The 13199-nt window shown below is 38.8% G+C and overlaps 1 protein-coding gene across 1 annotated transcript in view; it reads left to right on the top strand.

The window, feature by feature from the left end:
* Diaph3 (diaphanous related formin 3) overlaps positions 1–13199 on the top strand; it is a 475947-nt gene that overhangs the window by 16509 nt on the left and 446239 nt on the right. Inside the window, exon 2 of the mRNA XM_076930674.1 lies at positions 11739–11771. Within this exon, the coding sequence (XP_076786789.1) occupies positions 11739–11771 (33 nt within the window). The remainder of the gene's footprint in view (positions 1–11738; positions 11772–13199) is intronic.

Genomic DNA, 13199 nt, shown 5'->3' on the forward strand with positions numbered 1-13199 from the left:
ATTTTGATTTTTAATTGTAGCACTTTCACTGTGAGGTCCTGGGGAGGGAGTAAGTACTCTTGGTATATAATTTTAATGTAATGTCCATACACATGTTGACAGCCTGGTTATATTGTATGATGGAAACAGTGTTATGAGACAAGGTCTTCAGGAATCCTGTCTTCCAGTTTTTGTATTTTGGAATCATGTTCTCATTTCCATTATTGCATTAACAGGTAGAGTTTACCTTACCTGTTGATGTTGATGTTTACCTTAATGTTCCCAAGGTGGCGTGATGCCATTTATGTTTACAATAAGGAGAAATGATAGATTTCTTTTATATGTACCATTAATAAGTGTCATAAAATAGAAAAATAAGCTAAGTCAATATATTATTGTTGCCACAGAAATTGAATTTGTGTCAAAAGGATTTGTGCTTGTGATGTAGTGATTCGTATATTTTTCTTGGAATTAAGTCTCTAACAGGTGACAACATCAATAATTCACAGAACCAAGGAGCTTTTTGAGATTGGTTAATTTATATGTGAATTAGAAAACAATGAATAATGTGCTTAATATATACTGACATACTGGAAAATATGCATTAAAACCTAGCCTATTAAAAAATCTACTTACAATATTTATTAGACATATTTTAGATCTCCATTTATTTTTTACTAATGCATACATTTTTACTTCCAAAGAAAATACACTAGTTTTGATTCAGTGTGAAAAGTATTATCTATAGTAAAATCTATAGGGCCTTTTTTATTGTAAAAATGTGCATTGCACGCAGCTGGGCTACTGTGTAAGATTATGAAAGCCATGCCTCAAATCCCACATCCTAGTTACATAAAACCATCCATGGTTCCTGCCTTTTTAAAAAAATTGTGCATTAATAGAATTGTAATTATAGTGCATATAGCTTTAAATGCACCTCGTCCCATGCACCATATTGTAAGCATTTTGCTGTACTGTATAGCCACACAGGGGGTATTGAATCAGAATACTGAGATCATATCTTGTGCCCCACAAGTCCCTATCTAATGTCATTTGGCCCCTGTCTTCTCATTAATCAGTTGGACTATGCTTGTTACTGTAAGTTATGTGATCAACAAGATTACAGTGGGGCAGCTCCCTGCATCCACTGCAGCCTGTCTATCGTGAAATGTGTTCGGAACTGCATGTGGATAACCTAATCAGTGACAAGAACAAACAGAGGAAAATAATAGTGATTCTTGAGATTTGCAGAACTGAAAACCACGGTGTGACTAGGTGATTAAGATGTACTTTTTCATTTAACCACAAATGAGAAGGTAGCCACTTACCTGATCTCTCACGCTTCTTCATAAAGGGCCCTGAACCAGCTGTAGTATGCTGTCTAGGGATGATAGTCTTGCCATCTTCTGCTGCCCTTGCTCTCAACTGGCTGGCTTCTGCTCAGTGTCCAGGAGAACATAGCTATTGTGCTCTAACACTGTGTTTCATTCTTTGTCCTGCTTTGGGTAACTATGTTGATAGCAGTTTTAGTCCTTTAAAGTAGTATTGCGGTGTTGCACACTTGTATATAACCCTGTCTGTGTATGCTGTTTCTCAGGACTGTTGGTAGGATTCCCAGGGAACAGAGAATGTGCATTAGGCTTGTCTTACTTCACCCACTTAGTCAGGTGATACTGGGATTAACAGAACCCCCCTCAAGTGTATGTGAAATAATCCATAGTGCTGTGTTGGCCTCAGCAATCTTCATTCTGAATTCCTAATTTGGACCAGAGCCTAGTAGGAGGGAGCGCCATCTCGGGGTGCCATCGCGGGGCCTGCAGGGCCTGGGTGAGCTCTATTGTGTGTTGGATGCTCTGGAACCAGCTCTTTTCCCTTAGAGCAGATCTTTGCCTTTCATCCAGATGGAAACCCTCACGGAACTCTGCTCTTAACCTAGAACTGAACCCATTTGTAAAGTGATTCAGAGGCCTGGTCAGCGTTTTCCCTGGATGCACCCACCGTAGGAGTGCTTTTGATCTGATGCTATAGATTTAAAGAACAGGCGCAGCTAAAGAGAAAAATCTGAAAGTGGGACTTAAAACTGCACTATTTGAATTAGCTTCTCTATTTAGCTACTGAATGAATTCATTGAGAGAAGTATATGTTATATTTAAATTTTTTTAAAAGATAGCTTGTTAGGTACCTAGATAGAGTGATGCATAATATCAGAAGGAGGTCTAAACAAAAGTTGTTCATTTTGGCTGTTTTTTTTTTCCTGGAGGTATGGGCTTTAGCAGGGATGTGCCTTGATCATTGAAAACTCGCTGCCCATCATAAAATGCATTTTTTTCCCAGCGTCTTTTGGAGTCTCTTGGATGCTGCCTTCTTCTAAATGCTCATCTTTGCTGTTTCCACAGAATTGAGATCATGGAAGAGGGAGGCATGGTCCTCTGTGACAAAAGCCAAGCCTGGTTAAGGGATGGTGTGATTGTCTTTCTTAGCCAGTTAGGATTACAGTGTGAATGAATGATTAAAAGAGACCGCAGAGAAATGCCTAACATCTCTCTGACTTTTCTCCGTGCAGACTAAAAACATGCTCCATAGCTGCACAAAGGGCCAGTGAACTTAAAAGTTCTTCTTCATGTTATCAGAGAACCAGCCTTTCTCTTGCCCTAAGGGGTAGGAAAGCCACAGTGTTATTTTTGTACCTTTTTGAGATGTTAAATCCAAAGACCTTGCAGAGTGATATTTTCACATTTGTTTTGTAGTTCTGGGATTGCCTGGGAGATGACCCGGTAGGTGTGTTTAGTGACAGGGCTAGAAGTAATATTTTATTTTCATATTCTTTATAATTGGTGTTGACATTAAGATAAACATAGCCATGTGGATTAGAAATGTTATTAGGTTAAAGTCCACATTCCTGTTACCTGTGTAAAAGACTTCAAAACAAATATGAACAACACTTTAATGTGTCCTCTCCAGCCACAGATATAATTAGGGGAAGACTGATCCTTGGATTTTCCCCACCAGGCATTACTTTGCTCAGTTAATAAGCTGCCATTTTATATTCTGTGAACCAGATAGTGTTGTACCTGCATTTATTTTTGTTCTTTAGTCCAAAGCTGTCTCCAGAATGCTAGAATTACAGTCTCATGTCATGATTTGGTATAATACTCAATTATTTAGGTATTAAATATATTCTTTTCTAAGATTTTTACTTTACTTTTTAGATTGTACATGTGTGAGTCTATGTTTGTGCAACATGTGAGTGCATTCTGACACCCACAGAGTCTAAAACCAGGGATCAGAATTCCTGAAACTGAAGTGTATAGGTGCTTGTAAGAGCCTGATTGTAGGATGAGAGGGCAGTATCTGCTTGTAACTGTTGAGCCTCTCTCCAACTATCTTTCCTTCTCCTTCTTCTCCTCCTTTCCCCTCCCCCTCCCCCCTCCTCCTCCTCCCCTTCTCTTCCTTCTCCTCCTTTCCCCCTCCCCTCCCCTACCCCTCCCCTCCCTTTCTCCTCCTTCTCCCCCCTCCTCCCCTTTCCCTTCCCCCTTCCCTGTCCCCTCTCTTCCTGTTCCTCCTTTCCTTTTCTTTCTTTCTTTTCCTTTTCCTTTTCCTTTTCCTTTTCTTTTTCTTTTAAGACAGGGTTTCTCTGTTTAACAGTCTTGGCTGTCCTGGAACTCACTTTGTAGAATAGGCTGGCCTCAGATTCAGAGATCTGCTGGCTTCTTCCTCCTGAGTGCTGTGACTAGAGGCATGCACCACTATGCCTGACCATCTCTCCAACTTTTATTAAATGTATGCTTGTAGATGAAATGTATCGTAGCAGTAGCATTTCCATAAGCATTTGAAAGAGTAGGACTTGGTAGCTCATCTTACACAGCAGCCATTGTTGAGTGCTCTTAGGAATCCCAGGAACTGGTTCCTGTTCCTCACTGATGTCAGAGCCTGCCCTAACTATTCTAGTTCCTTGTTTCTCACTTCTTGGAAATTCTTTTCTTTTTTTTTCTATACCTTTCATGTGACTTCTTTACAACATATGAAAGACTGAGAGGCAGGCGGAGGCAACATTGGCTGGTCAGTGCTAGAGCAGAGTGTCTCCCGTGGGTCTGGGTGAGCATCAGCATTACCAGAGTACACACTGGGCATATGAGTTCCTAAGTGCCAACTTAGACCCACTGACAAGGCTTGTGGGAGCCTGGGGCTTTACAGGCATGCTGTGATTCCTGTGCACAGCAACAAGCTGAAAAGCAGCTGATCTGAAAGGTCTAGTTTATGGGATGTGTACCTTAATCAGGCTGCTTTGAAGGCGTTCTTACAGCTGTGTTCTGCTGCCCATCTTTTCAGCAGCCCAGTTAAATGATGGAAAGCAACTGGGTTAAATTGTATTGTACAAATGTAAATAGTGTCATATTTGGCTTTATGAAAACAACAAATTTATCTAGTCCTGCTAGGTTGACACTTGATGGCTGTCATGCTCTTAATGACATCAAGGTCTGGTGGTTGCATGTCCTAAAGATTGCTAAGGTTTCAGACTATAGCTTGGAATCTTTTTTCTTTGCACATTCCTCTGGGGTGTGCATGGTGGTGCCTTGTATATTCTGTATTTGTGTGTCTTTGTCAGTTTATTATTTGACTTTATTATTTTTCTTGTAACTGTTGATGGTGGAGGGACTGTGTCTTCATCTCTCTTGATATTCACAGCATTTAGCGGCATGCTCTGAAAGTTCTAAATCTGTCTTTTGACAAATTGCACTATCTTCAATAAAAGTTTTGATGCATTGCTTAAATGGGAGTATAGAGACCTATGTTCTGTGTTTCTACTTTTTTCCCTCTCTCTTGGATCCTATGTTCTTTTGAAGAAAATCCTATAAAAGCCCCTTTTTTTCTCTTTTAATTCCACAGTGACCCTCTTGACCATGTGTCCTAGGAACTGTCATTAGTAGAAAGCATTGTTACCTATCTGTAAGTCATGCCCCTTACTTTTAAGGGAGAAAATAGAATTAGCAAGTTGAACATAGGACCAAGCAGAAAGGGTGAGGTTTTGGCTTAGGAAAAGAATCTTTATGGCCTTCAGTAACTGTTTAGCCAATTACCAGTGGTCCTATGTACAGAGCTCTGTGTATTTTAGTATCAGCAATGCTATTCTGGTTCATTACCATAAAACATCAAGAACACTTCAGGTCACACACCCAATGTAAAAAGTCACATTAATTTCTAAAACTGTATGTTTTTAACTTTTTATTTGCTTTTTTTCATGGGAAAATACAACCCTAATAATTACTATTGGGTTGTTAGTTTTTTTTTTTTTTTTTTTATGGTGTTCTTAGCTGCTTCCATTTAATAAGCCTTAGCTTTTCGTTCTTGAAGTAGATGCAGCCAGTGCTGCTCATGAATTGATTGACACATGCAGTTCTTACTTTCCCTTGGAAAATAGTAAAAGTCGCCGTTGCTGACTAGGAAGCACAAGTGCTTCATTTAAATGTGTCTTGGTTAGCCAACACCTATGTACCAGTACCAGTATACTATATCTTTGTTATATAGTTTTTCCCCCTTAACAGTTTAGGAGATTCTCTTTTATTTTTATACACTAAAGTAAGGACAGACCCCCCCCCCCCCCCCGAGTTCTCTGAGGGTTTTGAGCTAGTCATTCTCTTGCTCTCTGCAATTTTAAGTTAGCAGATAGTCTTCATTTTAAGTGTATAAGCCAGATCCTCCAGACAGTGGGAGCTTAATAATGATAAACCTCAAATTGAATATTAACATTGAGGAGCGTGGAGATGTTTCATTGGGTAAATGCTGCTTGTGCAGGTTGAGAACAGACTTTGGATCCAGAGAGCACATGTAAGCCAGCTGAGCTCCTGAGCCTGTAATTCCTGATGTTTTTACCTTGATGTGTGGCACAAAGCTCAGGGGCAGAGAGATACAGGAGACTCTCCTGAGGCCATGGTCAGGCTAGGTGGGTGAACACAGTGGTGAGCAGGAGACCCTGCCTCAAATAAGGTGGAAGGTGAGGACTCACACCAGAAGCTGTTTTTGACCACCAGATGCCTGCCTATTGTGGCATGCATATGTGCATACCTGTCCTACATATAAATGCATTACACAGACACACCACACACACACACACACACACACACACACACACCAGTCAAGTATCCCATAAAAGTATCCCATAAAAGGTGCCGTTACTTGCTGACTAGCACTTATATGTGTTTCCTTTGGGTTTGTAGGGCCTCTCTTTGGACATTACAATTTTTAGGTGAAATCGCCAGTGCTAGGTCTTTTCACAGTTTCAGTGCTTACATGTGGAGGGAATAATTATGTTTGAGAAAGTCACATTTTGAAATGAAGCATTATTTGACTTTATTGTTTTGATACAGAAACAGATTTCTAAGGTCAGGTGTCTCCTGGTCAGTCAGTATCTCCAGGCTTGTCCTCAGCACTTGCCTTTGCCGCCATTCTGAGCCCTGCCAGCCAGTCCTGGATAGATAGGGAGGTGTTTTTCTGAAGAGTAGGAATAACAAACTGACCTACGCTGCTTGTTTTCTTTCCTCAGGCTCTTGTTTTGCTTCTTGTACCTTGAGCTCTTGTGGTTTCTTTCTCTGTGTTTCCTACCCCTGTTTTATGATTTTGTTTTTGATTCATCACATTTTCTGTGTATAAAATAGTGTATTTAATAATATGCTGTCTCTGGGTTTATATATACCTGCGTAGTCTAAGATCAAACTTTGAGCAAGTATTTAAATTACATTGAAACCACAGTGAGGTAGCTTAAGAAAACAAGCTCAGAACTAGGAAAGAGGTGGAAAAAGATACCTGGGTTTTATATTAGTATCTGCCCACTTAAATGAAAGTTGTGTGTACAATTTATTTAGTTATTTAGGTTTCTTTAGGCAGTGTAGTCCAGTCTGGCCTTGGTCTCCTTGCCTCAGTTTCCTAAGTATTGGATTTACAGTTCTAATAATGTAACACATTCAGCATATAATTCTAATTTAAAAGGTTGTCCAGTTCTTGACCTTTGAAGATATATACATATTTTTAAAATGAATGTAATAAATCCTTTTAAAAGAAAACAAACAAACAAACAAAAAACCCTAATGATTTTGTAAAAGGTTTCCAATTACAGTTAAGAAATCAAATTAAAAGAATCTGTCACCTAAAAAGAAATTAGCCAGTCAAACACCCAATTAATTATTTGGATATTCTGGACTAAAATAGATGGAAGACTTGCTAGCACGAACCTTTTAAATAAAGAGCATGAAAATACAAATAATTCAGGTACTCATTTAAAGTTACCTCTACCATTCAGAAGTCTCACACCCATCAAGTCTCAGCAACATGATAGCCTAAACATAAGCTGAACAAGAAACACATCGATAGACATGCCAAAGTGAGTGGAATAAAGCCCATGAGGCCTCCACACTACACACAAAGAAATATAGGCAGCTAAGGAATGCTGAGACTGGGAGAAAGAGTCTTCCCCAGAGTAGAGCACACCTTTCTTTTTTTTTTTTTTCTATTGAATATTTTATTTATTTACATTTCAGATGTCTTCCCTTTTTCCCATTTCCCCTCCCTAGAACCCCCTATTTCATGCCCCCTCCTCCTTTATGCTTTTATACCATTTTGATTACATGCATGTATTAATGTCAGTTCTAGGTTGAGGGACTAGCAATACAATAGATGCAAATAGTTGAGGAACAAGCAAGACAATAAACACAAATAGTCAAAGAACAAGCAAGGCATTAAACATGAACACTCCCATTAACATTGCTTCTAAAGGCTTATCAGGATGACCAAACTGTCTGAGCCTACTTCCCTATCCTAGACCAAGGTCATTTTCATGTCTGAAGCCTATTTTCTTGTTCTAGCCTAAAATTTAGATTCCTGTCTGAAATTACTTGTTTGTTCTGGCCTAATATTTAGATTCCTGCCTGAGATTACTTCTTTGTTGTAGCCTACAATTTAGACTCCTACTTGAAATTACTTCTCTGTTCTAGTCTAATATCAGATTCCTGCCTGAAGCCTACTTCCTTGTCCTTGGCCAATGTCATATTCCTGCCCAGCAGCCTCTTTCCTTGTCCTTGGCCCATGTCAGCTTCTTGCCAAGCAGCCCCAGGACTGGATTTGTTGGAAGAGGGTTACTTTCTTGGCCTTTCTAGGGTATAATTTCCCTCCTTGTATTGGCGCTTTCCCAGCTGGGATTCCCAGGGCAAGAAGGTTATCCTCACTATTATCCTTTGTAGTGCTGGGTTTGTGTAAAGATATTGTGTAAATTTGGTTTTGTCGTGGAATATCTTGGTTTCTCCATCTATGGTAATTGAGAGTTTTGCTGTGTATAGTAGTCTGGGCTGGCATTTGTGTTCTCTTAGGGTCTGTATGACATCTTTCCAGGATTTTCTGGCTTTTATAGTCTCTGGTGAGAAGTCTGGTGTAATTCTGATAGGTCTGCCTTTATATGTTAACTTGGCCTTTTCCCCTTACTGCTTTTCATATTCTTTCTTTGTTTTGTGCACTTGGTGTTTTGATTATTATGTGACAAGAGGTATTTCTTTTCTGGTCTAGTCTATTTGGTGTTCTATAGGCTTCTTTTATGTTTATGGGCATCTCATTCTTTAGGTTGGGGAAGTTTTCCTCTATAATTTTGTTGAAGATATTTATTGGCCTTTCAAGTTGGGAATCTTCACTCTCTTCTATACCTATTATCCTTAGGTTTGGTTTTCTCCTTGTGTCCTGGATTTCCTGGATGTTTTGTGTTAAGAACTTTTTGCATTTTGCGTTTTCTTTGACAGTTGTGTCAATATTTTCTATGGTATCTTCTGTACCTGAGATTCTCTCTTCTATCTTTTCTATTCTGTTGGTGATGCTTGCGTCTCTGACTCCTGATTTCTTTCCTAGGTTTTCTGTCTCCAGGGTAGTCTCCCTTTGTGATTTCTCGATTGTTTCTACTTCCATTTTTATGTCCTGGATGGTTTTGTCCAATTCCTTCACCTGTTTGGTTGTGTTCTCTTGGAATTCTTTAAGGGATTTTTGTGTTTCCTCTTTATGGGCTTCTACCTGTTTACCTGTGTTCTCCTCCAATTCTTTGAGAGCCTTATTTATGTCCTTCTTAAAGTCCTCTATCATCATCATTAGAAGTGATTTTAAATCTGAATCTTGCTTTCCTGGTGATATGATGAATTCAAGACTTTCTGTTGTTGGGAGAACTAGGTTCTGATGATGCCAAGTACTCTGGGATGCTGATGCTTATGTTCTTGCACCTGCCTTTCACCATCTGGATCACCTTAGTGCTAACTGTGTTGTCTCTGACTGGAGCCTGTCTTTCCTATTATCTTGGTTGTATCAGAACTGTGTGGGGTTGGTGTTGCTACTGGGGTTAGAGCTGAGGCCCAAGATCTGCTCAGTGCTTGGGTGGAGACTAGAAGGAACCAGTGCCCAGGGCCAGGAGTGAATTTCTGATTCCTAGTGGGTCCCAGTTACTTCCTGTTTGGGGTGGGTGTTGCTGTCTCTTTACCTAAGATACTGCTGTGGTTAGTGCTCCTGGGAGGCCTGCTTCCTCTGGGTTCTGTGAGATAGGGTGCAGAGCTGCAGCCCAGGATTTGCTCAGTACTTGGGCCCAGACCGGAAGGACTATACATGTGGTCTCCCCACCCCCATGTTTGCACCTTTGGTTTTATAGCATGTGACTTGTATTTCTTATATGACTTCTACTTTGATTTTTTTTTTTTATAGATTTATTTATTTCGTTTATACGAGTACATTGTAGCTGTCTTCAGATACATCAGAAAAGGGCATCAGATCCCATTACAGATGCTTGTGAGCCACGGTGTGGTTGCTGGGAATTGAACTCAGGACCTCTAGAAGAGCAAGTAGCCAGTGCTCTTATCTGCTGAGCCATCTCTAAAGCCCATGGCCTCAGATTTGTTTTGTATTCTAGGCTGGCCATTAAATCCTTAATCTTTACTCTTCTTGAGGACCCAAGTTCAATTTTCAGTACTCATGTAGTGACTGACAAATGTCTGTATCTCCAGCTCCAGGATATCTGGTACCCTCCCATGCAGACCAAATACTAATGCACATAAAAAATGATAAATTATAAAACCTTCCACTTGTATGGAGTTTTCCTGAAACTACTCGTGTTGGTGTATTTCTTTTGGGTTAGTAGATTGCGTACTATTCTAAATAGGATTTCAGCCTTATACTTGATTTCCTTGACTTTGCCTTTTAAGAATTAGACCACGTGACATGCTACTCTCAGAACCTGATACATCCTCTTTTGTCACACGTGCTTGAAATGACCCCTTTTAGGAGCAAGCTGAGCTGTAATTGGGGTGATACCTCCTGTTGTAGAGTAATAGCAAGTAGATTTATTTAACCAAACTCAATGTGCATAAACCTGTTCTTTTGGAGGGTACACAGAGCAGGTAGGATTTGCACCTTCTTTGGGGACTGTGTAATTTTGGTATTTAATTGTGGTATCTGTCTCTGGGATGACACTGGTGGTAAACTTTACAGGCTTGTTAATGATCACACAGTAGTGTTATTAAAAACCATATTTTATATACCAAGATTTTCAACAGTAGTATTACTCCATTATTTTCTTAGGTCGCAGTAAGCCGCTTTAATTCAGCAGGTAGTTGAGTCTGAAACTTAGTGGAGTGGCTAATCACGGTCATTAACATGGCCACCTTGGTATACACAGTTTATTTATGGTTCTTTCAGGTACATTCCTCACTCCCCCTTCATTAGGAAGGGACATGTTGGTAAAGGCAGATAACATGGGATATTATTTACACTGACAAATTTTTAGTTGAGATCATCATTATGGTAAAGTAATGAATATAAATCTGTTTCAGTAGAACAGAATGAGTGCAAATTTTATTCTGTTCAATAAATGTCAAATTTAACTATGTAACACTTACGTGTTAGGTGACAATTGGTAGCACATCTTCCTTTATAACCGTGAATGAATAGATCTAGTTTCCTATTTAAAAATGTTTGACCCTTTCTGTCTTTGAAAGCTCTAATGCTCCAGTGAATAAAGAAGGAGAATTGGAATTGAATACAACTACCTGAATACAAATTGCTGCCCTGCCCTTGATTACTAAAACTGATATTTTTCTTCCTAAATACTTTTTTCCTTTGAACTGTGCTTTGTGTGAAACTAATTTATTCATTTCTAAAGTGGCCTTGTTTGTCTAGTAAGGAAATCAGCCAAAGAGGTCTCAAATAAGCGACAATGAAATTGAAAAGTGTCTACTGTCACCACTGGTGATAAATCAGAGTGTTGTTAAAGATGCAGATAATCATTCCAGTACACTCTTCATCGTTCCTAGAATTATTTAAGTTCATTAAGCCAGCAGAGTACTTCATTATCTATTATGCTGCATGCTAATGGTAAATTTAAAGTTACAGTGTTTTATAATACAAAACATTTTTGAAAGTCATATTTAAATCTTTATATCATTATGGTGTGAGTCTGGATATTGAATAGTACTAATTATTAATTGGGAGAATATATTTATTCAACCCCTATTAAGTTTCTAGTTTGTGAGGCTTATAAAATCAAGAGATTTTAGTAAATATTTAAAACTATTGCGTACAGGGTAACTTTTGTCTGTTTTATTGACAAATAGATTAAAACAATACATAATATACTTTTATTGCACTGTCAGGAATTTAATTACCTCAAGTTAGCATTGTAGAGTGTACTTAATAACTAAAATAAAAAAGCTGTTATAAATTACTGACTGATTTTTTTTTTTCATTTGCAGCATTTAAATATTAGAACACTAACAGATGATATGGTAAGGCTACCTTCAACTTTTCCTTTGTCATGTATTTTAACTGTGTACTGCTCTTGGCATGCTATATTAGCATCTCTGAAAATGCCCAAACCAGCATGTGCTAAGAATGTCTGCATAGCGCTACCACAAGAGCTAGAACTGGTAAAATACATTAAATTGTTGCTTGTATGCTGTGAAAAGGAATAGTCAATATGTTAATATAAAAATTGTGTTTAATTACAAATTGTTAGTCAACTTTGAATCATTCAAATCAGCTCTCATTCTTTGAGGATGAGTTGCATATTTCAAAAAGAGGGAGGAAAGCAGCTAACGACATGGTGGCTTGCTAGAAAAATGTAGTTGCTAATTAAAGTAGGCCAGGTTGAAATGCTATGCATGTATTTGAGAAATTCTGTTTAAAACCGAGAAGCAGGCATACCTGCTTGACTTTCAGGTTAGTAGTATGGCTTCTTCTAAGAAGAACTAATGCCTTTGCTGTGAGGTCAAATGATTGTTCTCGAGAACTATACTTTTGATACACAAATACACATTGTGTAAATGTAAAGGAATGATAACAGTACCAGCCACAAATAATGAAAATAGGAAAAATCTGTGAGCACCATGAAGAGGAAGAAACACAGTACTCACCAGCCAGATTTGGTATTCAGCATCGCTGACAGTAAGTGCAAAGTGTAGTGCAGTCAGAATGTTTGTCACCTTAAGCATCCAGAGTGCTGGCTGTAACACCTGGTTAAGGTAGGTGTGTGAAAACAAATGAGACGTAGATCTTGACCTCAACAATTTAAAAAATGAAGTATACTGTTGGTATATTTTCCTGAATGGTAAGTATCTTAAGAAAAACACTTTTTAGTTTAAGTATCTAAAAAAGAAAAGTATTTATGTGAATTTTTTCAGCAGTGCAGTGTATAGTCATGACACTTAATTCCAGTCTAATCTAGTCTAATTGTGAGCTTCAGGCTCAGAATCTGCTCAATCATAGACAGGGAACAATAGAGGAAGACACACGTGAGGTTTATCACTGTGAAGCCTCTGCCACACACACAGAGAACTGGGTGATTTCCTCCTTAGATGTGAGCCACAGTGGTATGGTCTGTCACACACATAGCCTGTGCAGTATATGCCATTCTATATGCATTCCATCATTGACTGTAACGTCAGATGGAGCATGACCAGCTTCGTGCTTAGAAAACGACAATAATATGGAACACTGACATAGGTCATACAGTAGCTTCTCTTCCTATTGAGTAGATATTATTTTTATTTCACAGTTGAGGCATGGAAGCCGAGAAGGGCCTAGTACCTTGTCGAAGGCGGCCTGTTCTGCTGTAGCTTGAATTCATATACTTTGAATTCCCATATACTTACTGTGCTGATTCTCATTCTTTTTTAACATGAATACCTTTTTCTCTCCCCACCTCTGTTTTTTTG

The sequence above is a fragment of the Arvicanthis niloticus genome, chromosome 3 (assembly GCF_011762505.2).
Source record: "Arvicanthis niloticus isolate mArvNil1 chromosome 3, mArvNil1.pat.X, whole genome shotgun sequence".
Lineage (NCBI taxonomy): Eukaryota > Metazoa > Chordata > Mammalia > Rodentia > Muridae > Arvicanthis > Arvicanthis niloticus.